The sequence below is a fragment of the Rhineura floridana genome, chromosome 8 (assembly GCF_030035675.1).
Source record: "Rhineura floridana isolate rRhiFlo1 chromosome 8, rRhiFlo1.hap2, whole genome shotgun sequence".
Taxonomy (NCBI): domain Eukaryota; kingdom Metazoa; phylum Chordata; class Lepidosauria; order Squamata; family Rhineuridae; genus Rhineura; species Rhineura floridana.
Window position 1 is genome coordinate 118,869,541 of NC_084487.1, and position 25,651 is coordinate 118,895,191.

A 25,651-nucleotide genomic window follows, 5' to 3' on the forward strand; every position below is an offset into this window, starting at 1 on the left:
GGCCCCCTTGGGCTCATTGATTTTCCGTGGCACAGAGTGGTAAGCAGCAGTAACGCAGCCAAAGCTCTGCTCACAGCCAGAGTTCGATTCCAACGGAAGGAGGAAGTCGAATCTCTGGTAAAACGGGTCGAGGTCCACTCAGCCTTCCATCCATCCGTGGTCGGTAAAATGAGTACCCGGCATACGCTGGGGGGTAAAGAAAGGCCGGGGACGGAACTGGCAATCCCACCCCATATATACAGTCTGCCTAGTAAACGTCGCAAGACGTCGCCCTAAGAGTCGGAAACGACTCGCGCTACAAGTGGGGGGACACCTTTACCTTTTACTCTGAGTAAGCCTTACCTGAATACAACCCACGGTGTACCGACATTATGCGTTCGGAACCAATTATGAACTATGAAAACATACTTAACTGCAAGGTACGAATGTAACACGAAAAAACAGAATGGCACTGTCGTCTTTTATTAAAAGTCGAATAATATCTTTAAAGCGGAGCCGAAAGGTCATACAATGCAAGGGGGTTCAAAACCCAAAATGACCAAATATTGCAAAATGATTTATTTTGTCTTCTTTAAAATGCCCAATGCGTTTCGGCTCTATTGTATATCAGCCTTCGTCAGGGGCTATAATACAAACACATATATACATTTATATGATTTATATTTTGTTTACATTTTACTCAAATTTCTAAAATAAACAGTAAGAAAACACATAATTATAAAAATTGTTTACTTACACTTTTCTTAGTCTACTTATTTCTCTAACTGCTTATAGCATTTCTTTCACCTTCTTTTTTTATATTTTGAAAGTTGTGAGCTTATTAGCCCAAGAAAGTGTGCTTTTATATAATAATAATAATAATAATAATAATAATTTATTTCTAGGCCGCCTATCTGGCCGAATTAACGGCCACTCTAGGCGGCGTACATAGACTAAAATATAACATAGAGTAAAATATAACATATAATACTCAACTGTAATGTGTATTTCATTATGGATTCAGAAACTGCCTGTAAGGGATCCTCTAAAAACTCTGTTTCTTTATAAAAGAGGAAGAAAATCTAGTTCTCCATTTAAACCTAAAGGTGATAGAGTATTTAAAGCCAAAATCCACCATATTTCTCTTTTTAGGAGTCTGTTGTTATCTTGTCCCCACACTTTTTCTACACCCCAAAATCAAAAATCTTTTATAGTATGTTTACATTCAAGAAAATGATCTACTAATGGTGAACCCTTTCTAACCACATCTTATGTTGCTAAGGTGTTCCCCTATTCTTATTTTTAAGGGTCTTGTCGTTTGTCCTATGTATAATTTCGAACAGCTGCATTCTGTAGCATAAATAACATGTGTAGTTGTACACGTGGTGTAACATCGTAAAGGAAATTCTTGTTGATTTTGATGATTTTTAAAGGACACCTTATTAATGTATTTACAATATATGCAGTGTCCACATGGGTGATGACCTATTGGTTTAGTAGTTTCCATTATTGTTTTCTGTATATTATGTTGCTCTCTATATGTACTTTTAACTATATATTCTTTAATGTTTTTTGTTCTCTTAAATGAAATAATTGGTTTTTCTGCACACCCTGGAATATGTTTCAAAATATACCAGTATCTTTTAATACTGTTTTGTAGTCTGTTTGTGATGTTATTAAATGTTAGACTACAATGTATCTGTTTAGAAACTTTTTTAGGCTTAGATGTTAAAAGGGTAGTACGGTTTTGTTGTAAAGCTGATCTGAAGCTCTCTTCTACTTTTGGTAATGGGTATCCTCTATCTATTAGTTGTCGTTTTAAGGACTGTGAATGATCTATAAATTCTTTATTGGAACTGCAATTTCGTCTAATTCTAAAAAATTGTCCATAAGGCAAATTATTCTTTATAGTTTTAGGATGTGAACTCTCATAGTGCAGATATGTATTTCTGTCAGTAGACTTTTTGTATAATGTTGTGGAAAGTTGTTGGCCACATTTAGTCACCTTCAGATCTAAAAAATGTACATTAGTTTCACTATATGTTGAATCAAATTTTATACTGGGATGTCTATTATTTACCCATATCAAAAAGTCTGATAGCTGTTGTTTCTTTCCTGTCCAAATAAGAAATACATCATCTATGTATCTAAGACAGCATTTCATGTTAGACTTAAAAGGACTAGAATTAGTTATTTCCCATTCATAATCTCCCATAAACAAATTTGCCACCTCTGGTGCCATGGGACAACCCATGGCTACACCTGTTGTTTGCCAATAGAATTTTTGATTAAAAGTAAAATAATTCTTTTCCAGAGTTATTTCTGCCAAAGTACATAAAAAATGTGATGGTGGATGTTTGTCTAATCTTTTTTCCAAAGTTTCTCTTATGATCTTTAATGCTGATTCTTGTGGGATATTAGTATATAAAGAACGAACGTCCATAGTGACTAACAAATCTTCTGGTGTCACATACGGATGTTGTATTTTGTTAATAAAATCTACTGAATCTCTTACATAAGAAGGAATTTCCTGTACAAAAGGTTTAAGAAAAAAATCAACATATTGTGATAATGGTTCTAAAACTGAGTTGCATCCGGACACTATAGGTCTTCCTGGAGGTGGTATTTTGTTCTGAGTCCTGAGTTTAGGATATATCAGTGAGGAAGAAAAAAGATTTTTGTATAATACAAACCCACGAACACCAGTTTTTTACACACTTCCGAAAATACATAAGAACAAAATACCACCTCCAGGAAGACCTATAGTGTCCGGATGCAACTCAGTTTTAGAACCATGAATCATTTTGCAATATTTGGTCATTTTGGGTTTTGAACCCCCGTTTTTTGTAATCAATATTGACCGCCACTATTTCTTCTTTCTTTCTTTCTTCTTCTTCTTCTTCATACAATGCAAGGAACAGGCGCGGATTGGAAGATTATACAGCGCAGAAGCCACTTTGCCTGTTTTATGCAGACTGCCGGGGGGGGGGGGGGCAGAAAAAATGACTAGCGACGCCCTAACAGTCCTCCTCTGCCTTTGCGGAAGGGAAAGCCTCGATGCGCGGGCTGGGCATTCCCCGGAAAAGAGGAGGGCGTCGCTTCAGTCAGCTGACCGGGATAAGGCGAGGGCGAAAGGACTTCCAAAACAAACCACTTTCTTCTAGTCCTTCTCAACCGTTTTGCTGTTTACTCACTGCCGGAGCAACGTCTGTAGCAGCGGAAGGAAACATCAGCCTTCCCACCAGTGCTCGAAAAGCCCGGTGGCTGCTGCTGCAATCCACGCCATGGAGGCGAAACCCTGTTTCTCCTTCTAGTAAGAGAAGCGCTCGGATTGCTGCTGCCGCTGCCTCGGTAAGCCGAGGTGAAGGGGGTGTGGGAGGCGGAAAGAGACCCTTCGCGTGCAGCCACCCGATCTGTGAGGGGCTCACTCTGAAGCGCGTCCTCCTGAATCAAACGAGACTTCCTCCTATGTAAAGCGTGGAGGGGGGCTGGGGGGCCGGGCGTTGCAGCTTTAGACATGACCGTGTCGCGCGGAGCGGAGCTGCAAAGGATCTAGCGGGGCATATTCATTTGTCATTGGGAAACTGAAAGTAAACTCGCGGTGAGCTACGATGAAAATGGCAACAGGGCCCTTCGCGGTTGTTCTGTGGAGCCAAGCGGGGAGCTAAGGTGACGTAGGGAAAAGGACAAACCTCCTCCGCCTTGAAGAGTTGTCTGCTCTTGACTAGTGAAGGCATAGCTTTTCTGGGTCCTGTAGGACAAGGGCGGTGTCTGTACGAACTCCCCACTCTTCACAGAACACACGAAGGGAGAGCAAAGGCATGCTGGCCAGCTGCATCCCTGACACTCATACACTTGTGAGCTGGGCTCCTCCCGGAGTTGTGTGTACAGCATTAATGAGAAATCTTCCACTTAATTGCAAACCTTGGGCCAATCAGGGTTCCCAGTCACACAATATCAGCACTTTCTCATTAACACCAGATGTTGGGCTGCTGAGATTAGTCAGCTGTCAGCACTTGGGGGGGCACGGTGTTGGCAGCAGGTGTGATCCTGATGTCTCCCCCATACACACACATTATTCGGTGCATAATTGTCCATACACCAGCCAAGAACTTTGTCCCACAGTTTTCTGACCACTGTGTGGAGAAGCGCTGATGAGGACTAGCTACTTGTTCTAATTAGTAACATGTTTTGTTTCATCAAAATGTCATAGTCCAGAGAACTCCTCACGCATATAGATTACAGTCCATTGAAAGATATATTATAATCTGTTTTTTCTTTCTTTACAAAGTAACTGTAGCAATGTCTAAGAAGCCGTTCAGTTGTCTTGCTGAAAATGGGCAGTGTAGCAAGACTGAGGTGGAAAACGGCCATCCAAATGTGTCACCTCCCTCACTTGGCACAACCACAGCTGAAGAAATGGTCCAGCAGATGAAAGAGCTCATCACTGAGAACAATGAGCTTAAAGGTGAACAATTAACTTGCTGGCACCTTGAAAGCACATTTGCTTGAGCCAGTTACCCTCTCACATGGTGCTGAGTGCTCAGCTTGGGGCATGGTCTGAAAGCGCATGAGACTAAGCAGGTCTGGGTCTGGTCAGTGCCTGGATGGAGACCACCTGCTTCTAAGATGGAAAAAAAGAGAGAGATGAATAATAGTAATAATAATAATAAAACAATCTGGGGCTCAAGGAGACCAGAACATGCTTTCTGATCACTGGAGTTACTGGCTTTTTATTTGGGAAAAGGCCATAGCCCAATGGTAGGACAAATGTTTTGCATGCAGAAGGTCCCCGGTTCAATCCTCGCATCTCCAGATAGGGCTGTCCCATGTCTAACACCCTAGAGACATACTACCAATCGGTGTACACAATACTAAACTAAATGGACCAATAGTTCAACTTGGTAGAAGGCAGCTTCTGATGTTCCTGTTTGTTCTTAGGGAGTGAAATAATTTTAGCTTTTGCAATCCGCAATTTTACAGTACAGCATTAAAAACAATGAAAAATCACAAAATAGGATAGGTCCTAAAAATATGTCTCAGGTGTCAAAGGCCAGGATAAAGAGGATTAATGTAAAACTGCAATGAAGTTGTCAGTTGCACGTCGGTGGGGAGGGAGTTCCACAGCTTGTGCCGCTAGAAAGAATGCCCTCTCCCAGGCTGCCACACACACACACACGAGTTTCTGAGGGAGGTGGAACTACCAAAAAGGGCCCCCTCTGCTGATTTCAGCACCTGAGAGAGTCTGTAGGGAAGGAGGAAGTCTTTCAGATATTTGGGACTTAAGTCACTAGGGCTTTAAACACTAACTTGAATACCTTTTAAAACAGAGCTATATGAGATCTAAAGGAAACCCCAGCCAGTTATCTGGCTGCTGCAAAACAGTCAGGCATGCTAAATTAAGGCACCTATTGCCTCCAAGCCACACATTGACTCTACTCACCCGCAATATTGTTTGCTGCTAGTCCAAACAACCATCAAGATCAGGGCCGGTTCTAAAGGGCAGCCAGGTGGGGCACTGGCCTGAGGGCCCCTGGAGCTACAGGGGCCCCTGAGGGGCCCCTCCACTCCCCTTCTGCGATCCACAGCAGGAGCCGCGGATTGCAGGACAGGAGCTTCCGAGCCGCCCGCCATCCCCCCACTTCACCTACCTTTCTCTCTGCTGTCTTTTGCAGTGCGTGCAGCGTTGCCATCAATTAAGATGGCGGCCGAGGTTTCCGTAAGGGGCTGAAGCCTCTGCCACCATCTTGGCTGATGGCAGCAATGCACGTGCGCGTGTGCCATCAACCAAGATGGTGGCAGAGGCTTCAGCCCCTTACGGAAACCTCAGTCGCCATCTTGATTGATGGCAACTCAGTGCGCGCAGCCACAAAAAACAGCAGAGAAAGGTAGGTGAAGCGGGGGGATAGCGGGGGGATGGTGGGTGGCTTGGAAGCTCCTGTCCTGCGATCCGCCGCTCCTGCCACGGATCGCAGAAGGGGAGCAGAGTGGCCTGGAGCAGGCCCTGATCAAGATCAGTGGCACAATCCAAGTCTGTGCCTCTAGTGCTGTCTTCCTATGCTTCCCGTAAGTTGACTTTTGGTCAGTTGATTAATCATTTTATTTGCTTAAAACCAAAGAACAGCACAAAGCAGTAAATTCTGTTATCAAAGCAGTAATCTTGCGTAAGTATATAAGACAATCACCCCAACATTACATAGTGATAGATAGTACATGTCCCTTGAGTATTTTTTTCAGTGACTATTGCAAACATCACAATGGCGTAAGACATGTTGGCTATGCTCACATAGTTTAGCACCGTGAATACAAGCAGGAACAAGTTTCAGCAAGGTTTGGGTTCAGTCATTCTCCCCATTCCCTCTCTTCTTCCCCCATCTCCGGGAGGAAGAGTTTCAATTCCACTTTTGCTTAACTGTAGTTTGTTGTGTTGTCTGGACCAGCAAACAAGACCACATTTCCTCATAGGGGTGTGTGAGGCGTCCTTCCCTGGCTCTCCCTGTCAGGTTCCTACCTGCCCGTGGTTACTGCCTGTCACTAGGCACCACCAGGGACTCCACCAGTCCGGACCGCTCTCTCTTATGGTTTCTCTCCCCGCTCTAGCACAGATCTCAACAGATCCCCCTGCTAGGCAACCACCAGTAACATCCCAATACTAGTATTCCCAGAGACTCTGAATACTGGTATTGTTATTCTCTTCACCGCTGCCACCATTTGTTACAGTTCCCCTTCAGCCTTGGTCATTACCTTACCCTCCCTTCTGGTCTGTGAAACCCCAGCCAAGGATCAGGCCTTTGGTAAACCAAATTAAGTATTTATTACAGATAACAAAGCTAACAAGATTAACAAGATTTCTTCTTAAGGCACATAAGCATATGGTTTTACTCAATACTAATCCGAACTCCACCTCCCTCCTGGTAAACAACTCTCTAAACCCCACCAAGCAATCCACTCTTTCTCTTCTCCCCCCAGATTCCACAATTCACCACCTCACATTCACCCAGATTTACCTGTCATCCTTTCATTTATACTGTCAGCCATTTTAAACATTCAGCCAATCATCAAGCATTCTATTGCCCATTCACTCCCCCTCCTCTTTCACTACTTACCATGTATACTCTAAACAACCAGCACTTACCATATATACACTAATATATAGGAACATCACACTCACATAGTTTAGCACCATGAATACAAGCAGGAACAAGTTTCAGCAAGGTTTGGGTTCAGTCATTCTCCCCATTCCCTCTCTTCTTCCCCCATCTCCGGGAGGAAGAGTTTCAATTCCACTTTTGCTTAACTGTAGTTTGTTGTGTTGTCTGGACCAGCAAACAAAGGTTAACATTTTATATGGTTACTTTCAAATGAGCCAACTTCAAACTATAGTCATGGAAGCTGGCTTGTTTAAACTAACCATAGTTAAGTTTAACCCCAGTTCAGGTAAAAATAGCACAGCTTCCCCCTGCCCTGTTGGGTGGCACAGACAAGGCATGGTATGGCCTGTTGGGTGAACCCAGATAATGGTTGGTTGGTTTTAAACAAACCAAAGTGATAAACCTGAAATAAGCAAAGGTTTGTTCTTGACTTATTTCTGGCTTACCGTTCCTTACCATTTCTTTGAATAAAACAAACTATGATCCAGGTTTGCATGACAAACTGTATTGTGGTTTGTGCTACATGCAGCACCCATAGGGTAGGGAACACATTCATGACTAAGCCATGGTTTAAAACAAGCTTTAGATTAGCGTGACATGTGAAGCAGCTCATAAAGAACTATTTTGACCCCAGAAACAAAGATGTTGTTGCAGTCTACCTACAAGTACTTTTGGCATTATCTTTTTTTAAAAAAGCAGTTTCATCAGTGCTCTCCTCAATGTATTTTCTTATAGCCTGAGTCCAAATTTATGAGGAAGTGGTGGCTGTAATATATTGACCTATGCTAATGCTGTATTTCTGCATGTCAAACAGTAGCCATGAGGCAACGTAATCAAGCTATGAAGGATCGCTTTGAGGAGCTTTCCACATGGAGAGAGAAGCTGAAGGAAGATCGGGAGTTTTATGAGACTAAATTCAAAACAGCGAGACAGTGCTTGGCAACCAAATGTGTGGAGAATGAAGCACTTAAAAAGCAACTCCAGACTCTAGAGGAAAGAGAGGTAGAACTCACAAACGTAAATAAAAGTATGTGTGTGTTTGTGTCTAGAAGCGGTAACAGAGTTAGAAAAACTGGGTGGTGTTCAATGCTAGACCTACTCAGAGTAGACCCATTGAAGGTAATGGACATGCCTAACTTGGGTTCATTAATTTCAATGGGTCTACTTTGAGTAGAACTTAGCTGAATATTTTATTTATTTATTACATTTATATACCAGCTCTCTGGGCAGTTTACAAAAATTAAAAACACTGAACATGAAAAACAAATATACAATTTTAAAAAACCATACAAAGTTTAAAACCATGAAGCACAGAATACAAACCATTGTTTTTGTACTGCCTGACAAAAACAACAAAATATACACTACAGTTAACTAACTGTCCAAGGATGCAATCCTAAGCACACTTAGAAGGCTTTAGACCCCATTATGCTCAGAGGGACTTAGCATCTGGCTAAATTGCACTCTATATAGAATCTATAAAATGGCACTGTATTTTCACAAGGTTTCGTATGAGATCTATGCACAATATTGACAAGAAACTTTTGGACTTTGTCCTTGAATCTTATGAATATTCACTAATAGGTAAAAAGCCTTGCAGTTTAAGAATGTACATATAGCCAAGAGATATTTCTATCAAACTTTAAAAAGCAGGGAAATTGGGCAGCTATAGTGAATGCACCAGGGGAGCAGGAGAACTGAACTCCTCTTTGAGATACTGTACTGCCCTACAAATTTGTCAAAATGCAAACACCATTTGGGTTGGTCTTTCACAGTCCAATCCACTTCCAGTGTAGCTTTGAAGAATTTGGTAACATGTGCCTCTGAGCATATGGTGAGTGGTGGCAACACCTGCAATCAGCCCAAATAAGAGAAACAAGACATGTGCTGTGCTGATCCTGTTTTAGCAGGGAGGAATAGTCACTAGTTCAGATAGTCACTTTAAATATGTTTGATTTACTTTGCAATTTTAGTGGAGTTTCCTATAGGAAATCATTTTCTCTTGTCTCTGAGCATACTCTTAAACCGCTCGGACTCTTAAACCACTCTGGCCACTGGAGCTCAGGGGAATAGGAGTCTCCACTCAGAACCCTTCACAAACTACACTTCCCAGGATTCTTTGGGGGAATCCATGACTGTCTCAAATGAAATCAAAGGCTGGAGTGGGCGTGGCCCCCTGATTAGCCAAGCCAAGCAGCTGTGAGGTCTGGCTTTTAGAACACTGACAGTTGGTTCTTATTGAGCATGCCCAACATCATCATTGAGTTCAATGCAAAATTTCTTAAATTAATTAAAAATCAATCAGGCATTTTTTAACTTTTAAGCTGCAGAAGATGAATGTCAGAGTATGGGGCAAGGTCAGTCATAGGATTACAGGTACTCTGTCAACATGGCTGGTTTTTAAGTAATTTCAAAAGATTATGAGAACTCTGACAGAAAAAAGTCCAAAAGGGGTCTGTTTTTTTTCTCTGTTTTTACACTTTGAACTCTTGATTCTCTCTGACTGTTTTGTGTATTGCCATGAAAATTTAGAGGGTTATTAAGCAAGTGTTCCTGAGTTCAGGACTATAAGATTTGTAAGGTTTTGTTTTGAAATGAGCTTATGGGAAGCATCAGAATGGCATGGGGGTATTTCCAGTTTAACATTGCGGAATGTGAAAAATCCATGCTGACTATAATTGATATATGGAGGTGAGCACCGTGTGGTGTCCCTGGGGAGAGCATTCCAAAGTTGGGACATTGAGAAGGCCCTTCCACCAGTAACCATCCGCTGCACCTTGGTTGGTTGAAAAGGTCCTCCTCTGTATCCCGCCTAGGATGAGAGCACAGCTGATGAAGATAAAAAGATATGGCCTTTTCAGTAGCTGCACCCACACTGAGGAATGCTTTGCTCCATGAAGTGTAGATGGCCCCCTTCTTAGTTCTGTTTCATCATCTGGTGAAGACATTTTTATTTTGGCAGACAGTTGCCTGCCAAGTACCGGTACCTTATTGTAACAGCTGCATTTTATCTCTAGTTTCTGCCTCTATTGTATTTTCATTGTTTTGTTTGTTTTAAAAAAATGTGTGTATAATTTTTGTGTGATATTGTGATTTAAAATAATTGTAAGCCACCCTTAGTAGTACATATTATAACTAATACTATTATTTTTTACATTTGTCGCTTACTACATCAGATATCTCAAAATGACAATTATAAAAAACATGCCAATACTAAGTTTAAAACAACATCAAAAGAATAAAACATGATTTACTAAAAGTGCTCATCCTGCAGTATTATAAAAGGGACAGATGAAGACCGTCTTTTGGTCCATCAGCACCAGAAGACGGGAATAAGGCTGGAATAGAGAAATTTTAATAGATATAAATAAGATAGCAGGGGCGCTCAGAGAAGGTCTTCTGTTGAAGATCTTGGACGTATGTGGAGGCAGCCTCCAGTTAATATGTGGCATGGCACACGTTGTTCACTTCTGTAGCTCCTGGTTGCTCTTGGACATGTCTAACCCTGCCTACTACCACTTCTAGGCTTGCACAGTTTCCAAAAAGGAGATGATGCAGGAAGTGGAGCTGCTGAAGACCCAGGTGATGAAGCTCCAGGCTGAGAAGGCTGATCTGGTTGCCATAATTTCAGAGCTGCAGCTTAAACTCAACAGTACCATAGCTGAAGACTCCTTTGTTGAAATCAGGATGCACGTAAGCTACCAGCTGCCCCCTTCCTCAAAGAAAAACAACATAGGAAGTGCTGTCAGGCTTTTTCATTAGGATACGGACCTAGAGCCAATTATGTAGTTAGGTAATCTCTGGGCTGAATGGTCAAGGTGCCCCCGTCTTTAGATGGTGATGTGTATTTGTCACTTAGTTCAAAATGTGTTGGCAATACTGAAGTTGGCCATGTCTACTCTAGAGAATGCCGTTGTTCAGAGGAGATAACAAAACAAGCATACACACTTGTGGTGAAGGAAGCAACATTAGAAGGGGAAAACTGAACTTTTTGAATGCAGTGTTTTGCCTGTAGAAGAGAACATTGTGGTTTGCATATACAATAAGTCATTTGCTGAAGTACCTCCTCCTTAGAAATGCATTGGCTAAGGATGGGATTGTTGGTCGGTGCCAGTTTGAGAGCATTCCATCGACCTAACAGGCTAGTATCAATTCGAGTTTGTTCTTTGTCCGCAAGCCACTGTTTTTACCAATCTCGTTTTTTTCCTTCAGAAAAAATATTGATATTAATACTGATATTTTTAAGAAAATGTTGATAAATTAAAGGAAATATCGATAAATTGAAGGAAATATCGATATTAACATCAATATCTTAGGCACAGATTTTTTTAAAAAAAATCCATTTCCGAAAATAGTTGCTGAAAATCACTACATAAAAATCCAATCTGCAATGATAGCAAATAAGTGAATTAGTAGGAAATTTTGTACCAAATCCAAATTGGGCAGAATACTAGCACATCCTAGTGTTGGCCTCCTTTTGCACCCTTTTTGGTTTCTACTACCCAAATGTATTTTTTGAAAACTCAGCCCTCTGAATGGTCTTCCTTTTGCTTTCCCCAAATGGGACAGTTTTAGTGTTTTGATAACTTCTCATAAGATCTTATTACCATTCCGGGCAATCTGATGTTTGTTCAGTCTAGTAGCAGTTTTTGAAAAATATGTTTTTGCATAATATCCATGTAGTACCACTAGGGGTAGCCATCATGATGCCCTCCAGATGTTGGATTCCAACTTCCATCAAACCAACTAGTAGAGCTAATGGGCAGAGATTAAGAGAGTTGTAGTCCAAACATATCTAGAGAGCACCACATTGGCTACCTGTTGTGTCCAAGAGGCAAGGCAAGAGGTATGTAATAAAAAAAAATATTCTAAGTACAAGCAAAACAAGCATAATGAGTATACTTACTGTAGGCCCAGACACACTTCACTATCACTTCCTACCTCTTTTTAATGAGTTACATCCCTTCAGCTGACCTTCAGCAGGCCATAACTCTCAGCTGTCTCAAAGAGGTCTTAAAGGGAAACGCCACACTACCTAGGCCGGATAAATGGCCTAGAATTCCAACACACAACATTCTAGGCTTAGGAGATTAGAGCTTTTCTGGCAAAGCTTTTTTTTTTTTTTTTGCACTGAAGTGATTCCTAACTCTCCTTGTTTCTATAATAAACTCCCATGTGGGCAAAGGGAAGAACGTAGAAAGGGTCTTACTGACAGCACAGTCCTATGTATATCTAATCAGAAGTAATCCCATTGAATTCAAGTGGATTTACTCCCAGATGTGTGTGTGTATAGGGTTGCAGCCTGAAATCCTAGGCTTAACTGAGTTGTGAATTGGACTATGTTAGTTGTTGTTGTTGTTATGTCAGTGTGTATTTTATTAGGCGATGAAAGAGATTAATTTCAAATGTTGCTTAACTGCAGTGCATAAATATCAAAGTTGTAATGTTCCTCCCTCCCACCCCTACTTTCCACAGGAAGGAGAAATAAATGGAAGTGTAAAAGAAATTCAAGATCTTAATGGCAAAAGAGTGGATGACACAGCTACCTACATGTAAGTAAAGCTCCTGGGCTATTTCTAATACTTGATTTTGTTTTGTGCTGCCCTTCCTGGCCCAAAGTCCTTTATTGGACCCAGGGATTTAGAATTAGGATAAAATAAGTATCACTGTATAAGACCCTGGCATGGCCACATTTCATCCAGTGAGCCTCCTGATGGAGTAGGACCCTCAAGCTTAGCACAGCACCCTGCTGCTACACTGCACTGCTCTCTTGTTTTATCAAAGGAGGAGCAGATCTGTGGATGAAGCGAACAAAAAAAAGGAAACTGAAGAGTTAACTGTCAGCCAGCTTCTTCATTCCCTCAGGAGTGAGACTCAGAAGAGAGAAGCTTTGGAAAAGGAGCTGCAGGAACAGAAGGACAGGTACCACCAATCTATAGCGTATACTTAATTGGGTTGTATCCAACATTAGTCATACTCATAATAGATCCATTGAAGTTTATGAACCCAAGTTAGGCCCCATTTGCACTATACATTTTAAACAGTATCACACCATTGTAAACAGTATCATACCACTTTAAACAGTCATGGCTATCCCCCAAACAATCCTGGGAAATGTAGTTCAGTGTGCTGAAAGTTGTTAGGAGACCCTTATTTACTCTGAGCATGGCTAATGTTGGAAACAATCCCTTATTCGGCGTTCATCTCATTGAGCTCAAACAAGGTTGTAAAGTTCTGTACGTAGAATCAAAATGCTGCTTATCATTTGTATATCTTGAGTGTTCGAAACATTTCACACGCATTGTCTCAATAATCTGTATAACCGCACGGTCCTATTTTTTGTAATGACCAAAATTGCATCTAAGATTTTAAGGATTTCCACTTATAGGGTAGAGACACACTCGCTGTTCTGCCGGGTCCAGAGTGTCTCTACCTTTCTTTCCTGAAAACGGGGGTACATGATACTAGTCAAACCCTGCCCCTTTTTACTGTACAACCTGGTGGGATCAGCTTGAGAGCATTTTTTTAAAATTCAGCTTCAAAGAGATTTCGCAACTGATCAACCCATTGCCCCTTATTTAACATTAAAAGCTTTCATAGCATAACATTTTCTTGCTGTTTCACTGGCAGCTGTCTGTTCTACTCATACCTGCAAGAGAACATGCCCTGTAGCTGTAGTGATTTTGATCTGTACCGCTTTCTCATTTCCTGAAGTGGAGTTCTCTTGTGTTCCAATGCCACCGGTGAAAGGATCTAGCTGTGAATCCTGTGTGTTTAGGGAGTGAGGAAGGGCGTCCAGAAATCATTGCCGATGATCACTATGTTCTCATGACATTTCCTCTAGCAAATCCACAGCAATATGTTTTACATGCTAATATGTATAAGTTGGGATTGGATCCTTGCATTTCACAGACTGCTGTCAGAAAATAAAACAGAAGAGAAAGGCACTCAAACAGAACATGAAGAGGAGGAAGAAAAAGAGAGAGGAGAAAATGTAAGTACTGCTCTTTTATTCATTCATCAAGCCAACCATGCTTGCCAGTGGTTTTGGGGTAGAATTGTCCTTCCTACTGCTGGACTCTGGAATGCTTGGAACCTAATAGACAGAACGGATTTCCTAAAGATTCTCAAGCATTCAGTTGTACCCAACTGCTCACTAATGCAAATGCTGGTGCATTGTGTCTCAGAATATCTCATTGTGACATTCTGGGTGATGCTGTAAATGTGCCTCTGTGAAACTTGACAGGCAGGGTCCTGTGGCCTCATTGAACAACAGATGGTACCACCTATATTTCACCAATGGTCCAAACGATCCGGCCTCACCTGTGTAGACACCAAACGAGGGAGGCAAAGGGAGTCAGCATGGATCCCTTGCAGGTCAGGATCCATGTAGCCCCCTTAAAGAGGTTTATCTTCCCTCAAGCAAGGAACAGTTGTATGCTTGGTAGAATCAGTTGGGAATGTATACTGGTTTTGCAGAAGCAGCTTGCCACAATGTAGATACGGCTCTTGTGCCAATCTTGCCTCTACTGCAAACAAGGGACTGATGTAAATTCAGACTATTTCAACTCAGATCTGCTACAGTGACATGCTTTTCTGACTTGTTATATATATTAAAAAATGTACAAAACATACAATCTGGAGTAAGGGTAGGGAATCGACTTGTGTTATTAGGTGCTTTTGTCTGTTTCTTGCAGGTGTGCGATGAAGTAGAAACTCTAAACCTGCAAGTGTCTGCCCTGTTCAGAGAACTTCAGGAGACACATGCCAAACTAAAAGAAGCTGAGATGATCCAGAAGAAGCTGCAAGAAAAGTGAGGGTGCTATTAAAATACACATCACTTTAGAACATCTTGAAACTTGAGGCAGAGCATCCCTAAAGGGTTGCAACCAGTTGCTGGGAAAGATTCAGCCGTCTTTCAACCCAGTTTTCTTCTTGCATTTCTTTCCCTTCACCCATTACTTATTCACCGGCTACTTAGTAAAGCACCCCATGGGCTCCTTTTCTTAAAGAATGCATGTTGTGGTCCCAGTGGGTCCGGCTTCCTCTCATTTGGCTGGATCCAAACTTCAATTTAAATATATATTTCCCTCTTTTCAACTATTAATTCTCAAGGTGGCTTGCGTGTAAAAATAATCTATGCTAAAAACCAGCAAATTGAAAAGCATACTCGAATCATGGTAAATGCTATTCAGTGCCCAGGCAAAGACCACCAGGGTTTGTCTGGTGTCTGAAAATCCAAAGAGTAGGCAGCACTGGGATGACTATGGGGAGAGAGTGCCAGAAGTGAGACATCACAGGAGAGGAGGTGCTGTCTCTGATAACCACTCACTTCACATCTAAAGTTTGAGTGCCCAAAGCTAAGTCTCTCATGTAGGTCTTGCTATTCTTGGACCTGCCTAGGAGATAGGATTGTCAGCTCTTGAAATCAAACATTCGGGAGGTCGGGGTAGAACCATCTGGATCAGGGAATGAAGTTATGGTTGGAGCCCAGCAGCTTTTGCTGCATTTGGGGGCAAAGTCCAGTTGGTTATGGCAAATCTATGAATGGAAACCAACCAGGAGAAAATGTGCCTGATTACTTAAACTGTATACCGGAAAAAGACGTCCTGGGGAGAGAAAGTAGATCTGCCCTTGCTCCTTACCTTTTCTGGTCCGAAAGTAAAACGAACACACACAGAGAGACCTTTCTTTCCTGGCTAGCTGGGAAAAGGCTTAGTATGCCCAGGGGGCTTCTCCCCCCCCCTTTTAACTGTGCCATATTGCAATCTGGCCCCCACTGTTTCAAAAGCAGTTTGCCATAGAGTATGGACATGGGGTCAGGGTTGCACGAAGTAAATATCAAGAATCCCAGTGGGCATCCTCAAGTAGGTCCTTGGATCCCAGACTTTGTCTTTCAGTACTCATCTTCTTCAAATCTTAACAAACATGAATTTTGCAAATTCTTGGGAGAATCCTCCAGTGTTAATTTAATGAAGGAAGCCTCTGTGTGACAAAATTTGAGAGTGTCTCCCATTCTGATTATAATATCTTAAGTTCTGATCCAAAGCATCCCTTCAAGATGAAGAATACTTTTTCCCTGTTTGTCCAGGGGTGAATACTTTCTGTGAAATCAATACTTTTCTTCACATGAAAGAGAAGATTAAGAGGTATTAAATTAGGAGTCAGCTACTAGAGTTTCTCCTCCATGGAGTACCATATTGCCTCCGAATTATCAGTTCCTACGACAAAACAGGTGTTAATGAGCAACATTTGTGGCAACACAACTTGGCAGCAAGTTCTTCTGGGAAATTCTGGTTGGCTCCTTGGTATGCAACGCACACCTCTCCATTTTCAAAGCGACTCCAGCAAGTTGCTGATAAGGTATTTGAGGCAAGCAATGTTATTCTGATCAGCCTTCTGCAAGAGGAATTAACCAGTACCGTGGCAGAAAGCAGCCCTGATTTACACCATGGTTAGATTTTTAACTGGCAGATCTCTTTACTAAGAGCATCTCCACACGTTATGTGACAAATGCAGTTGCTGCATAAACTGGAGCAGCTCTGAAACCTTTGACAGTTAGTGTTGTGTGACATCTGCTGTCATGAGCAAGTACTGTGAAACAGATTACATTCTTTCCTCTTTTCATCAGATGTCAGATTCTTGAAAGACAACATGGTGCAAGTGCTGGAGACATGGATGAGAAGCAGCAGCTGTTGTACACCATTAAGAAGCTAGAGCTTCAAGTGGAGAGCATGCAGTCGGAGATCAAGCTGGAGCAAGCCAAAACAAATGATGAAAAGTGAGTAAGGGCTCAGAAGAGGGTAGTGAGAAAAGCTGCGTCTCCAGTGTGACTGTGATACATTTCCCTTTTTATCCCCACGTGTTTCGCTACTGATCAGCTAAACTGAGTTTCTAGAGAAGAATCTGACCAGAGTAGAATTTCCTCCTGTTTAGGCAAAGTTTTGGTGCTGATTAAGTTTTCCAGCTGCAATCTCCTTACATTAGTTACTCATTGTGTGTATAAAAGGTATAAGGACCTCTTCATCCATTACATTTTACTAGGTACACACTTAACATACACACACATGCACAGAGAGAGAGAGAGAAAATATGAAAACGATACTCATCAGGAAACAAGGATTTGCTATAGTTCTCTGTTCAGGCAATGAGTCCTGGTTTATTGGATACAATGTGTAACACTGTCCTAAGGCCCGGGACGATCTGTATATATTTTTGTTGTTGAAATTTATTACACTGAGAAATAATCAATATTATATTGAAGGATTGTAAGATTATTGGTAGGAAACAAGTGAATGAAATGGAAAATTATTAAATAAGTCATTTTTAGAAAGAAAGAGCTTTTTTCATATCTACCTTTCTTGTCTCCAAACAGACAGAAATTTAATACACTACAGGATGCTTATAACAAGCTCGTATCTGAACTGACCAATGCAATGCAAACAGTTGAAGAATTAAAAGAAAAAGAGGTAAGCTTTGCTCTAAAGAGGAATCCTAGTGAAATGTAAGGAAGGGGAATAAACAGTGTGCTGTTTGACCAACCACTTAGTGATTTCCAGCTAGCCTGCATATTCTGAAAGCATAAAATGTACATGCAGTTGAGGACTTTAGAATACTGACACCATATGAGTGACTGCAACAACCTGCACTTCAACCCTAACATCTTTACTCTGAAGTAAGTCTTGTGGATTTCAGTGGGATCTGCTTCCAAGCAAATATACATAGGATGTGCACTCTTAATATGCAAGGAATACCCAGGATTTTGAAAGCTGTGCATTGTATCTAACGAGATTGAACTCAGAGTAGACACAATGAAATTAATGGACCTAAGTTAGTCCTGTCTATGAATTTCAGTGGGTCTCCTCTGACTCTAACCCAGACTAATATTGGTTATACTCCTGAATTCTTATGCAGCATGTTCCTTCTTTTGCACATAGAAAACAATGACATCTATATAGTTGTGATCCTTTGAAAGGTTGTTCTTTAACGTCATTAGCTAAATTTTTTGATATTGTTAGTTTTTAAAATGAAACACTTTTGACATTTTTATTTTGATCTATGATGTTAGGGAATATTTGCCAAATATTTCAGTATGAAATAAATGCTGGCCATTTTTACTTAACATGCTAAGACTCTTATCCATTAACATATCAGTTTCCAGTAGGAATGCACACTTGAGAATTTTTGTATTTTTTAGTTTATGGCTGGCCTGTTTGTGTTTCATTTTCTCATTACTATTTTATACCCTTTCTCATTTTTCTCCTTTGTGTTGTTCCTACATTGATTACAGTGGAGATGCAGCCTGTTTTCAGATGCCTGTAATTTGAGTTTTCCATCCAAATGGCATGAAATTATTAGGTGTTGTACTAATCTCCCTAAGGCATCAGAACTGCCAAATGTCAGTAAGATTGAACAAAGGATGCCCAGTTTATAAGCAATTAAAAAGGGGTTTCATTCACTAAACTCCACATTGCTTTATGCCTCAGACTGGACAGTTTTTTCACACATGTGTTCCATGGATATAATAATATGGATCAATATGCATCTCGTCAGTTTCAAGAGTCCCTCCTATGAGAAAGGAATGGGAGAAAGAGAACAAAGGGATTTTCATTTGTTTCTCATAAAAATGAATTATAATTGAATCAGGGTGGTTGTGGATTCATTTCGTTTTGCATACATTTAAGAAATGAATGCATACCCCTAGATTTTCAGTACCTTTATCATATACTCTGTAGCTGTAGAAATTACTGGTGATTTGAAGTGCTGTACTGGAACTATCTTGGCTGTTACATACGAGCTCTTTAATCAAGGCAGGCAACAGCAGTAAGGTTGCTCTAAGGCGCTATGGCTCTTTTTCTCCTTGAGGTTTTCTTAGGGGCTCAAGAGGTTCAGAACATGCTGGTCTCGGTGAGCACTCAGCACTGCTGTGGCACATCTCCCTGCATGGTACAGTGGCATTGCACAGGCTACATTTTTCCCCATTTACATTTTCAATACAAATAAAATGCAACTAGAGTGCCTAAAAATAACAACGGTAGACAGTACTGAGGCTCAGCCCATTCAATTCCTTGACCTTTCCCAGTCCATGTTTTATTAAAAACTTACAATTTAAGTAGTGTAGAAGAGAGAAAAGAAGGAAGACAAAAGGGGGAAGGGGGGAAAGAAAGCAATTGATAAAGGTCAACAGCTGCAGGAGGGGTAGGGCAGAACATGTTGAGGTCTGCTTTAGAGCATTTCCTTGCCCAATAAACTTATTTCTTGATACGGGAGCAGAAGTTGGGAGGGGTGGCTGTGGTCCCTCTAGTCTAAATGGTTTCCTGAGGATGGTTCCTAATCTCCTCAGTCTGGAACAGCAGGGTAACATTACACTATTATTCTTTAATATGTTATTTGCAAGGCAAGTGAAGCAAAGTTGGATGCAAAGGGGGTTATCCGGTGCATTTGTTCTGTTAGCACAAAGATTTCCACTTGTGCAACAGAACTTCCCCCTTCTTTCCCCATGCATGCCGTGAATGGATTGATGGGGGGGGTGGATGGGGAGAAGAGAGGAAGTTCATTTGCCTAGCCAAAAGTCCTTGCACTGATGGGACAAGTTAGTTGAATACTGTCCAGGCTTCTTGCACTAAAAGCAGCTGATTGTTCTGCAGCAGCTGATTCATGGCTTTGGGCTACCAGATGGCTCTTATTTCACTTTGTTCTCTCCCCACAACCCCGGCCTGCTTAAACCCACTGCAGGCCGAAGTGGTCGATAAGGCTACAGCAGAGGAACTAGCTCACAGGCTGGATCTGGCAGAGAAAGCCCTGGCTGCCAAACAGTTCCAGATAGATGAAATGAAGCAGACCATTGCCAAGCAGGAGGAAGAACTTGAAACCATGGCTATCCTCCGAGCTCAGGTATGGTATGGACACCTGTCAATATGATGATTGGGCGAGATCCAGCTGAATTGTATTTGGGAGTAAACCAATTAAAATTAATGGACATAAAATGCTTAAGTCCATTGATTTCAGTGGGTCTGCTCTTAAGTATGAGTAACATTGGGTATTACCCATTATTTATTTCCCCCCTTTTCAAGATTTTTATTGATTGTAATAGACATGCAAGAATTGATCTTAGATATATAGATAAACAAATAAATACTAATATAAAAGTGTGTGTGTAGAGAGAAATCAAATACATAAATATTTCATTTGAGTGAGCAGAAGTGAGGTTAAGCCATTACTATATTGTTTCCAACAATGTGGTTGAACATTATTCTGTGTCTTATTGCACCAGTATGTGAAGAAATTGTTCCATTTTTTAATAAATAAGATATATGGTTTCCTCTGTCACCCTTAGTCAAGCTAACCAGATAGGTTAGTTCCTGTCTCCTTATTATACAGGCTCCCAGCAAGGGAGCAAATATTCTTTTCCCCCATTTATAACATGTGGCTGCAAGCAGGCAAATTACCAGTTCTGTATCCGCCAATAAAATTGCATCTTTATCATACCTGCATGGAATGATCAGTGGGTCTGCTACTAGAAGTTCAGAAGTCGTTACTGTAAATTTCATTTATGGTGGTTTTCTAACAGAACTGCATTTTAGGCATGACCAGAAGATATAAAGCATATTGATGTTAGCTGTCTTACACCTTCAGTATGAATCTGTGCCACCACCTTATATGTTTCAATGCCTGTCAGGTATTAAGTACCATGGAATATTAATTTGTAGAAACTTTTCATTTAAATTTGGACATAGTCTATTGTGAAACATGCTGCCATACCATTTCCATGTTTCCTCTGGGATGACTTGTCTTAGTTCCTTATCCCATTACTTTGAGATGAGTTTTTAAAAGTATATCCATACCCATAAGTATTTTATAGATCTTACTTAAAAGGTGTTGCACTTGTCCTTTTATCATTAAATTCTCAAGTTTCATTAGATCTGAGGACCATATTTCCTCAGCAGGAAATTAATTATATATCTGATTTGAAAGTATTGGAACAATTGGGGAGGTTGTTGCTCCATTTCATTACATATTTCTGCATTAGATCTAAGGATACCATCTTTTAGCATTTCCCTCACTTCTGTCAAACCAAAATCATTCCACAGCTGTAAATCTCCCAATATGGTCTGGTCCTGTAATTCTGTGTTATAATAAATGACTGTGAGTAGTGGCAGCTCTGGCTTAAAATACTTTTGTATTTGTTCCAGACTTTAAACAGGATTTGTTTTGTTTATTTCCTTGTTGAATATATTGCAGTTTCACAGTACATTTTTTAGTTCTGTTACTATATTGTGTTGCTAGGGTTTGTTTGGGTTAAACTAAGCATGAGTCAGCATTACTGATTCACAATATTTCTTTTATAGATAAGAGTTCTCACCCAGTGTCTTTTATTGGCCTTAGTAGCGTGTTTTGTACAACTCTCGGTTTTATTCGTGCCCATACAAAGCTGGAACACATTTTTTGCCAATTAACAATAATGTGATATGGCACATGCAAAGGAATATACAGAAATAGAAAAAGTACTTTTGGTAAAATTTTCACTGGTTGTGCTTCAGAGAAGCTAGTTTTGTAGCATAATAGTTCTGTGTGATATTGAGTGTTCTAGGCTTCCTTTTTTATCTTTCTGAAATGTTACTTTATTGGCAATTCTTTGTGGATTATTTGGCTGTTTAAATTTTGTTACTAGTTTTTGCCAGTTATTGAGACCCTTACTTACGATTTTAGTAAATTAAAGTCAGTGTTTTTTGTTTGATGGTAGGTACTCACTTGAACAGAATACCAGCATCACTTTTTTTGCTACCTATGGCACTTTTACCAACATAAGAGTACAGGAACCTCTTTTTTTCCTTTTGTTTCTTTTTAACCAAAAAAGCACTTATTAAGTTAATCCAGTTTTTAAACTGCCCTCCTAGATTACATTCATCAAGACTCTGATTCAAGAATCTTATAGAAAAAATTCTATTTCACATGCTCAAAAGCTTTTTCCACATTGAGTAAGATAACTGCCAATTGTTTCTGGTTTGCCTGCAATATTACTATACAATCAGGCATTTAGTATTTGATTGCAGTTTTTGGTTTTTTAATAAATCCAATTTATCAGTGCTATGATTATTCAATCTTTCTGCTTTTCTAGATTTTACAGTCTTGATTATGTAAACAGATGTGTCTGAGGAAGAATCCTTAACCTGCTTTAGCTATTATAGCCACCATGGCTTCAGTCCAGAATTCTAGCAGTATATTAATTTGGATTGACTCATTTAGTGTGTTAAGAGAGCTAGTATGGTGCAGCGGTTAGAATGCTGGACTGGGTCCTGGGAGAGCAGGATTCAAATCACTGCTTGACCATGGGCCAGTCATCTACCTCACAGGGTCATTGTGAGGATAAAAGCAGGAGGGAGAGAACCATGTTTGTACACCACTTTGAGCTCCTTGAAGGAAAGGTGGGATATAAATGTAATAAATATGTATAAAAGTAAATTGAGATAATTATTCATGTTTATTCCTTGATTAGATGGAGGTATATTGTTCTGACTTCCATGCTGAAAGAGAAGCACGGGAGAAGATCCATGAGGAAAAGGAGCAATTAGCTACGCAGTTGGCATACTTGCTGGCAGAAAAGCAAGACCGTGAAGATCTCGGGAGGTAAGAGATGGATCAGGGGAAACTTTCCAATATTGAAATGTTTTCAGTATTTAGTGGGGGGGGAAAGGGGGGACAATGTGACCAATTTTTTAAAAACGTTTCTGTCTGGAACATTTCTTCTCTCCATTTTCAGTTCTTCAGTGCTATGCTGATTTGACCAAAAAAGCCTGTGCACAGAAAACAAGAACGTGTTATTAACAATCTCTCTCTCTCTCCAGGAACACGCTGGCAGAAATGCAAACTCGTCATAGAACTAGACTTCCATCAGATCAGGACAAATCTCACTTTTCTCAAGGAGGTAAAATTAAAAGGGTAAACTAAGGAACTTGCCACAGGGGCAGTCCTTGCTTCACACAACAAACTCAGACTTGTTTCATTAGAACCTTCTCTTTGCAAGCACACCTATTCTGGCAGCTGTGGGTTGACTTTAAGCGTTCATTGGCTGTGTCTCCTTGCAGAAGTTCAGGAAGCTACCATGAGGATTATTAGACACATCCAAAAATAGTTCCTCATGTAGCTATATACAGGCACACCCCGCTTAACATCGCTTCACTTAACGTTGCCTCGCTATAACGTACATGCTCCATTCGTCCCCGTACCCCGCTTAACGTTTGTGCGCGTCGCAATAACGTACACTTTATTGGCATGACGTCACTGCCATCTAGTGGTGATTGCGTGCAGTACAAGTGAAGACAATTGCTTCCCTTAAAGTTTATTTTTGCTTAAAGTATACTCTCCGGTCCCATTGCAAACATTAAAGCGGGGTATGCTTGTATGTTGAAACTTTGGAGGCTCTTGCATAGGCCTAGGTCTCACAAACAGCAGATTAAGAGATAAATCTACTTCTGGGCTGTACGGCTTCAGGCTGTATATAGGGAGTTCATTTTTGTGTGCAAGGACTTTTTTTTGAATGCTGGAGCATAGTGTTAAATGAGCAATCAGTTTATGTAGGGCTCCATCTCTTTTCTGTGTTTTCATTTTTATGTGTACACTTTTGTAATGAATAGGTGCTTACAGTGAGTATAATTTTATAACAGTACAGTAGGGCCCCGCTTTACGACGTTCCACTTTAAGGCGTTCCGCTGATGCGGCAGCTTTCGTTTTCCATTTTAAAGGGTTTTTTCCCCCTTTTGCGACATTTTACGCCGTTTTCGCGTGACGCGGCCCATTTCAAGTCAATGGGGTTCCGCTTTACGACGTTTTCCGCTTTACGGCGGGGGTCCGGAACGGAACCCGCCATATATGCGGGGCTCTACTGTAGATGGTTTCAGTCATCCTGTGAGGTTCTGAGGAACTATGAATGCTAGGACAGTGAAAAATCGTGGAGAGAGGCTGAAGATGGTCCAACACAGAGTTGGGCATGTTCTTCAGATCCAATGGGAGCACAAGGAGTGTGTATATGTTTTATCTCATTCTGTCTGTTGGTGGGGGAGAGAAAAATGATGAGAGGGAGTGGGGCCCACAGCACGCTCTCAAAATTCCAAATGTGTCCATGAGCTCAGATTAGCAACCCTGACTTTTCACCAAGACATTCTGACCATCTTAATTAACATACTTTAATATTCCTGTCTTTTCCTTTCATTCTCAAAAGTGAAATTTCTGTCTGTAGGAACAGAAGATTGGGATTGGCAGCAGCAACAAAGGAATATCCCAGTACATTCTTGCCCAAAGTGTGGAATGATTGTTCCTGATATGGACACACTTCAGATTCATGTTATGGACTGTATCATCTAAGTACTGACCTCAAAAATTCTCAAAGATGAGAACTGCACTTTCTAAGCAAAATATGGCCACCCCCACCCTTTAGTAGAGAGCCTGATCTATGAAATGTAATAGTCTTGTTCTGTTTATTTCAATAAGAATGTTTAGGGTTTTGTTATATATTGGAAATTTACCCATGGGAAAAATAGTGTGTTTTTTCTTTTAAAAAGCCAGTTATCTTTTTTTCCTTCCAACTGGCTAAAGCTGAGGATACTAACACTCCAATGCTTATTTGATCCAAGGTATTTATTAATACTACTGAGTATGAGGATGTGTATTTATGTATGTGCATGAACATGTGTGTGAACATTTTTGCAGACTTGTGGGCACCTTCAAGTGTGACTAAGCCTATGTACCAATGTGTGTAGTTGCATAATCTGAGGTGCCTCGTATGTCCATGTGTCTGCCAATGCATGTTTGCACTTACATGTACCTGCACATATGAAAGTATTTACATATGGTACAGATATGTAAATGAAAGTGACGAAACTTAGCTCAGTTAGGAGGAGAGATGGGCCAAGAAGATGCTGAAGAGCTAGATGCTTGAATTCAACTGTTATCAAGATCATATTTACAAGGCAGCGACTCTCCTAGAATATGTGTTTGCTACGTGCTTAAATGTGGCTGCACTTGATCTGGTGTGCATGCCCAGCACTTTTCAAGATGGTGAAAGCTATGACTTGCATAGCTTTGGAGTGGAACTGAGAAAGATATTGAGAGGGAATATCAAGGATGCAAAAGTTATGCTGACATCATTTGTGGTTTCACTTCATTCTAATCTGGAAACTGACTGATTTAATAATATATTTTAGTAATTGAATGGGGAGGAAATCCTACCCCCCCCCCCAAAAAAGGCACCTTAATGACCTAAAGTTCTCAGTGGCTTGTGGACTTTGCTGTTTAAACAATAGAATAAAATTAACTGGTCCTAAAATACCTATCATGTTGATATGTTGTTTAACATTTTTTTTAATTTACCTGACTTCATTATGCTTGAAAAAGATGATTTAATGATACAATTGCTAACTAAGTTACTGTAATCCAAGAAAAATAAAATAATGTTGCAAAACACTCTTCGTATGATTTTTCTTCACGTTTGGCAGCAGGAACCTGGGGGGGGGAAAAGCTGCTCA

General features: G+C 40.6%; 1 protein-coding gene across 5 annotated transcripts; it reads left to right on the forward strand.

Moving 5' to 3' along the window:
* The first annotated feature begins 3,012 nt into the window (after nucleotides 1-3,012).
* OPTN (optineurin) lies at nucleotides 3,013-25,362 on the forward strand. Of its 5 annotated transcripts, none has more exons than XM_061582257.1 (14): nucleotides 3,013-3,292; nucleotides 4,271-4,447; nucleotides 7,945-8,147; nucleotides 10,656-10,823; nucleotides 12,606-12,682; nucleotides 12,915-13,052; nucleotides 14,043-14,124; nucleotides 14,828-14,943; nucleotides 16,762-16,911; nucleotides 17,506-17,599; nucleotides 19,866-20,024; nucleotides 22,627-22,757; nucleotides 22,976-23,055; nucleotides 24,349-25,362. In XM_061582257.1, exons 1-14 carry the CDS (start codon nucleotides 3,037-3,039, stop codon nucleotides 24,489-24,491), a joined length of 1,974 nt encoding a protein of 657 aa, XP_061438241.1. In that variant the 5' UTR covers nucleotides 3,013-3,036; the 3' UTR covers nucleotides 24,492-25,362. The 5 variants fall into 5 exon arrangements, with proteins under 5 accessions (XP_061438241.1, XP_061438244.1, XP_061438243.1 ...); XM_061582260.1 differs by having other exon boundaries at nucleotides 24,367-25,362; XM_061582259.1 differs by having other exon boundaries at nucleotides 7,945-8,132.
* Nucleotides 25,363-25,651: the final 289 nt, after the last annotated feature.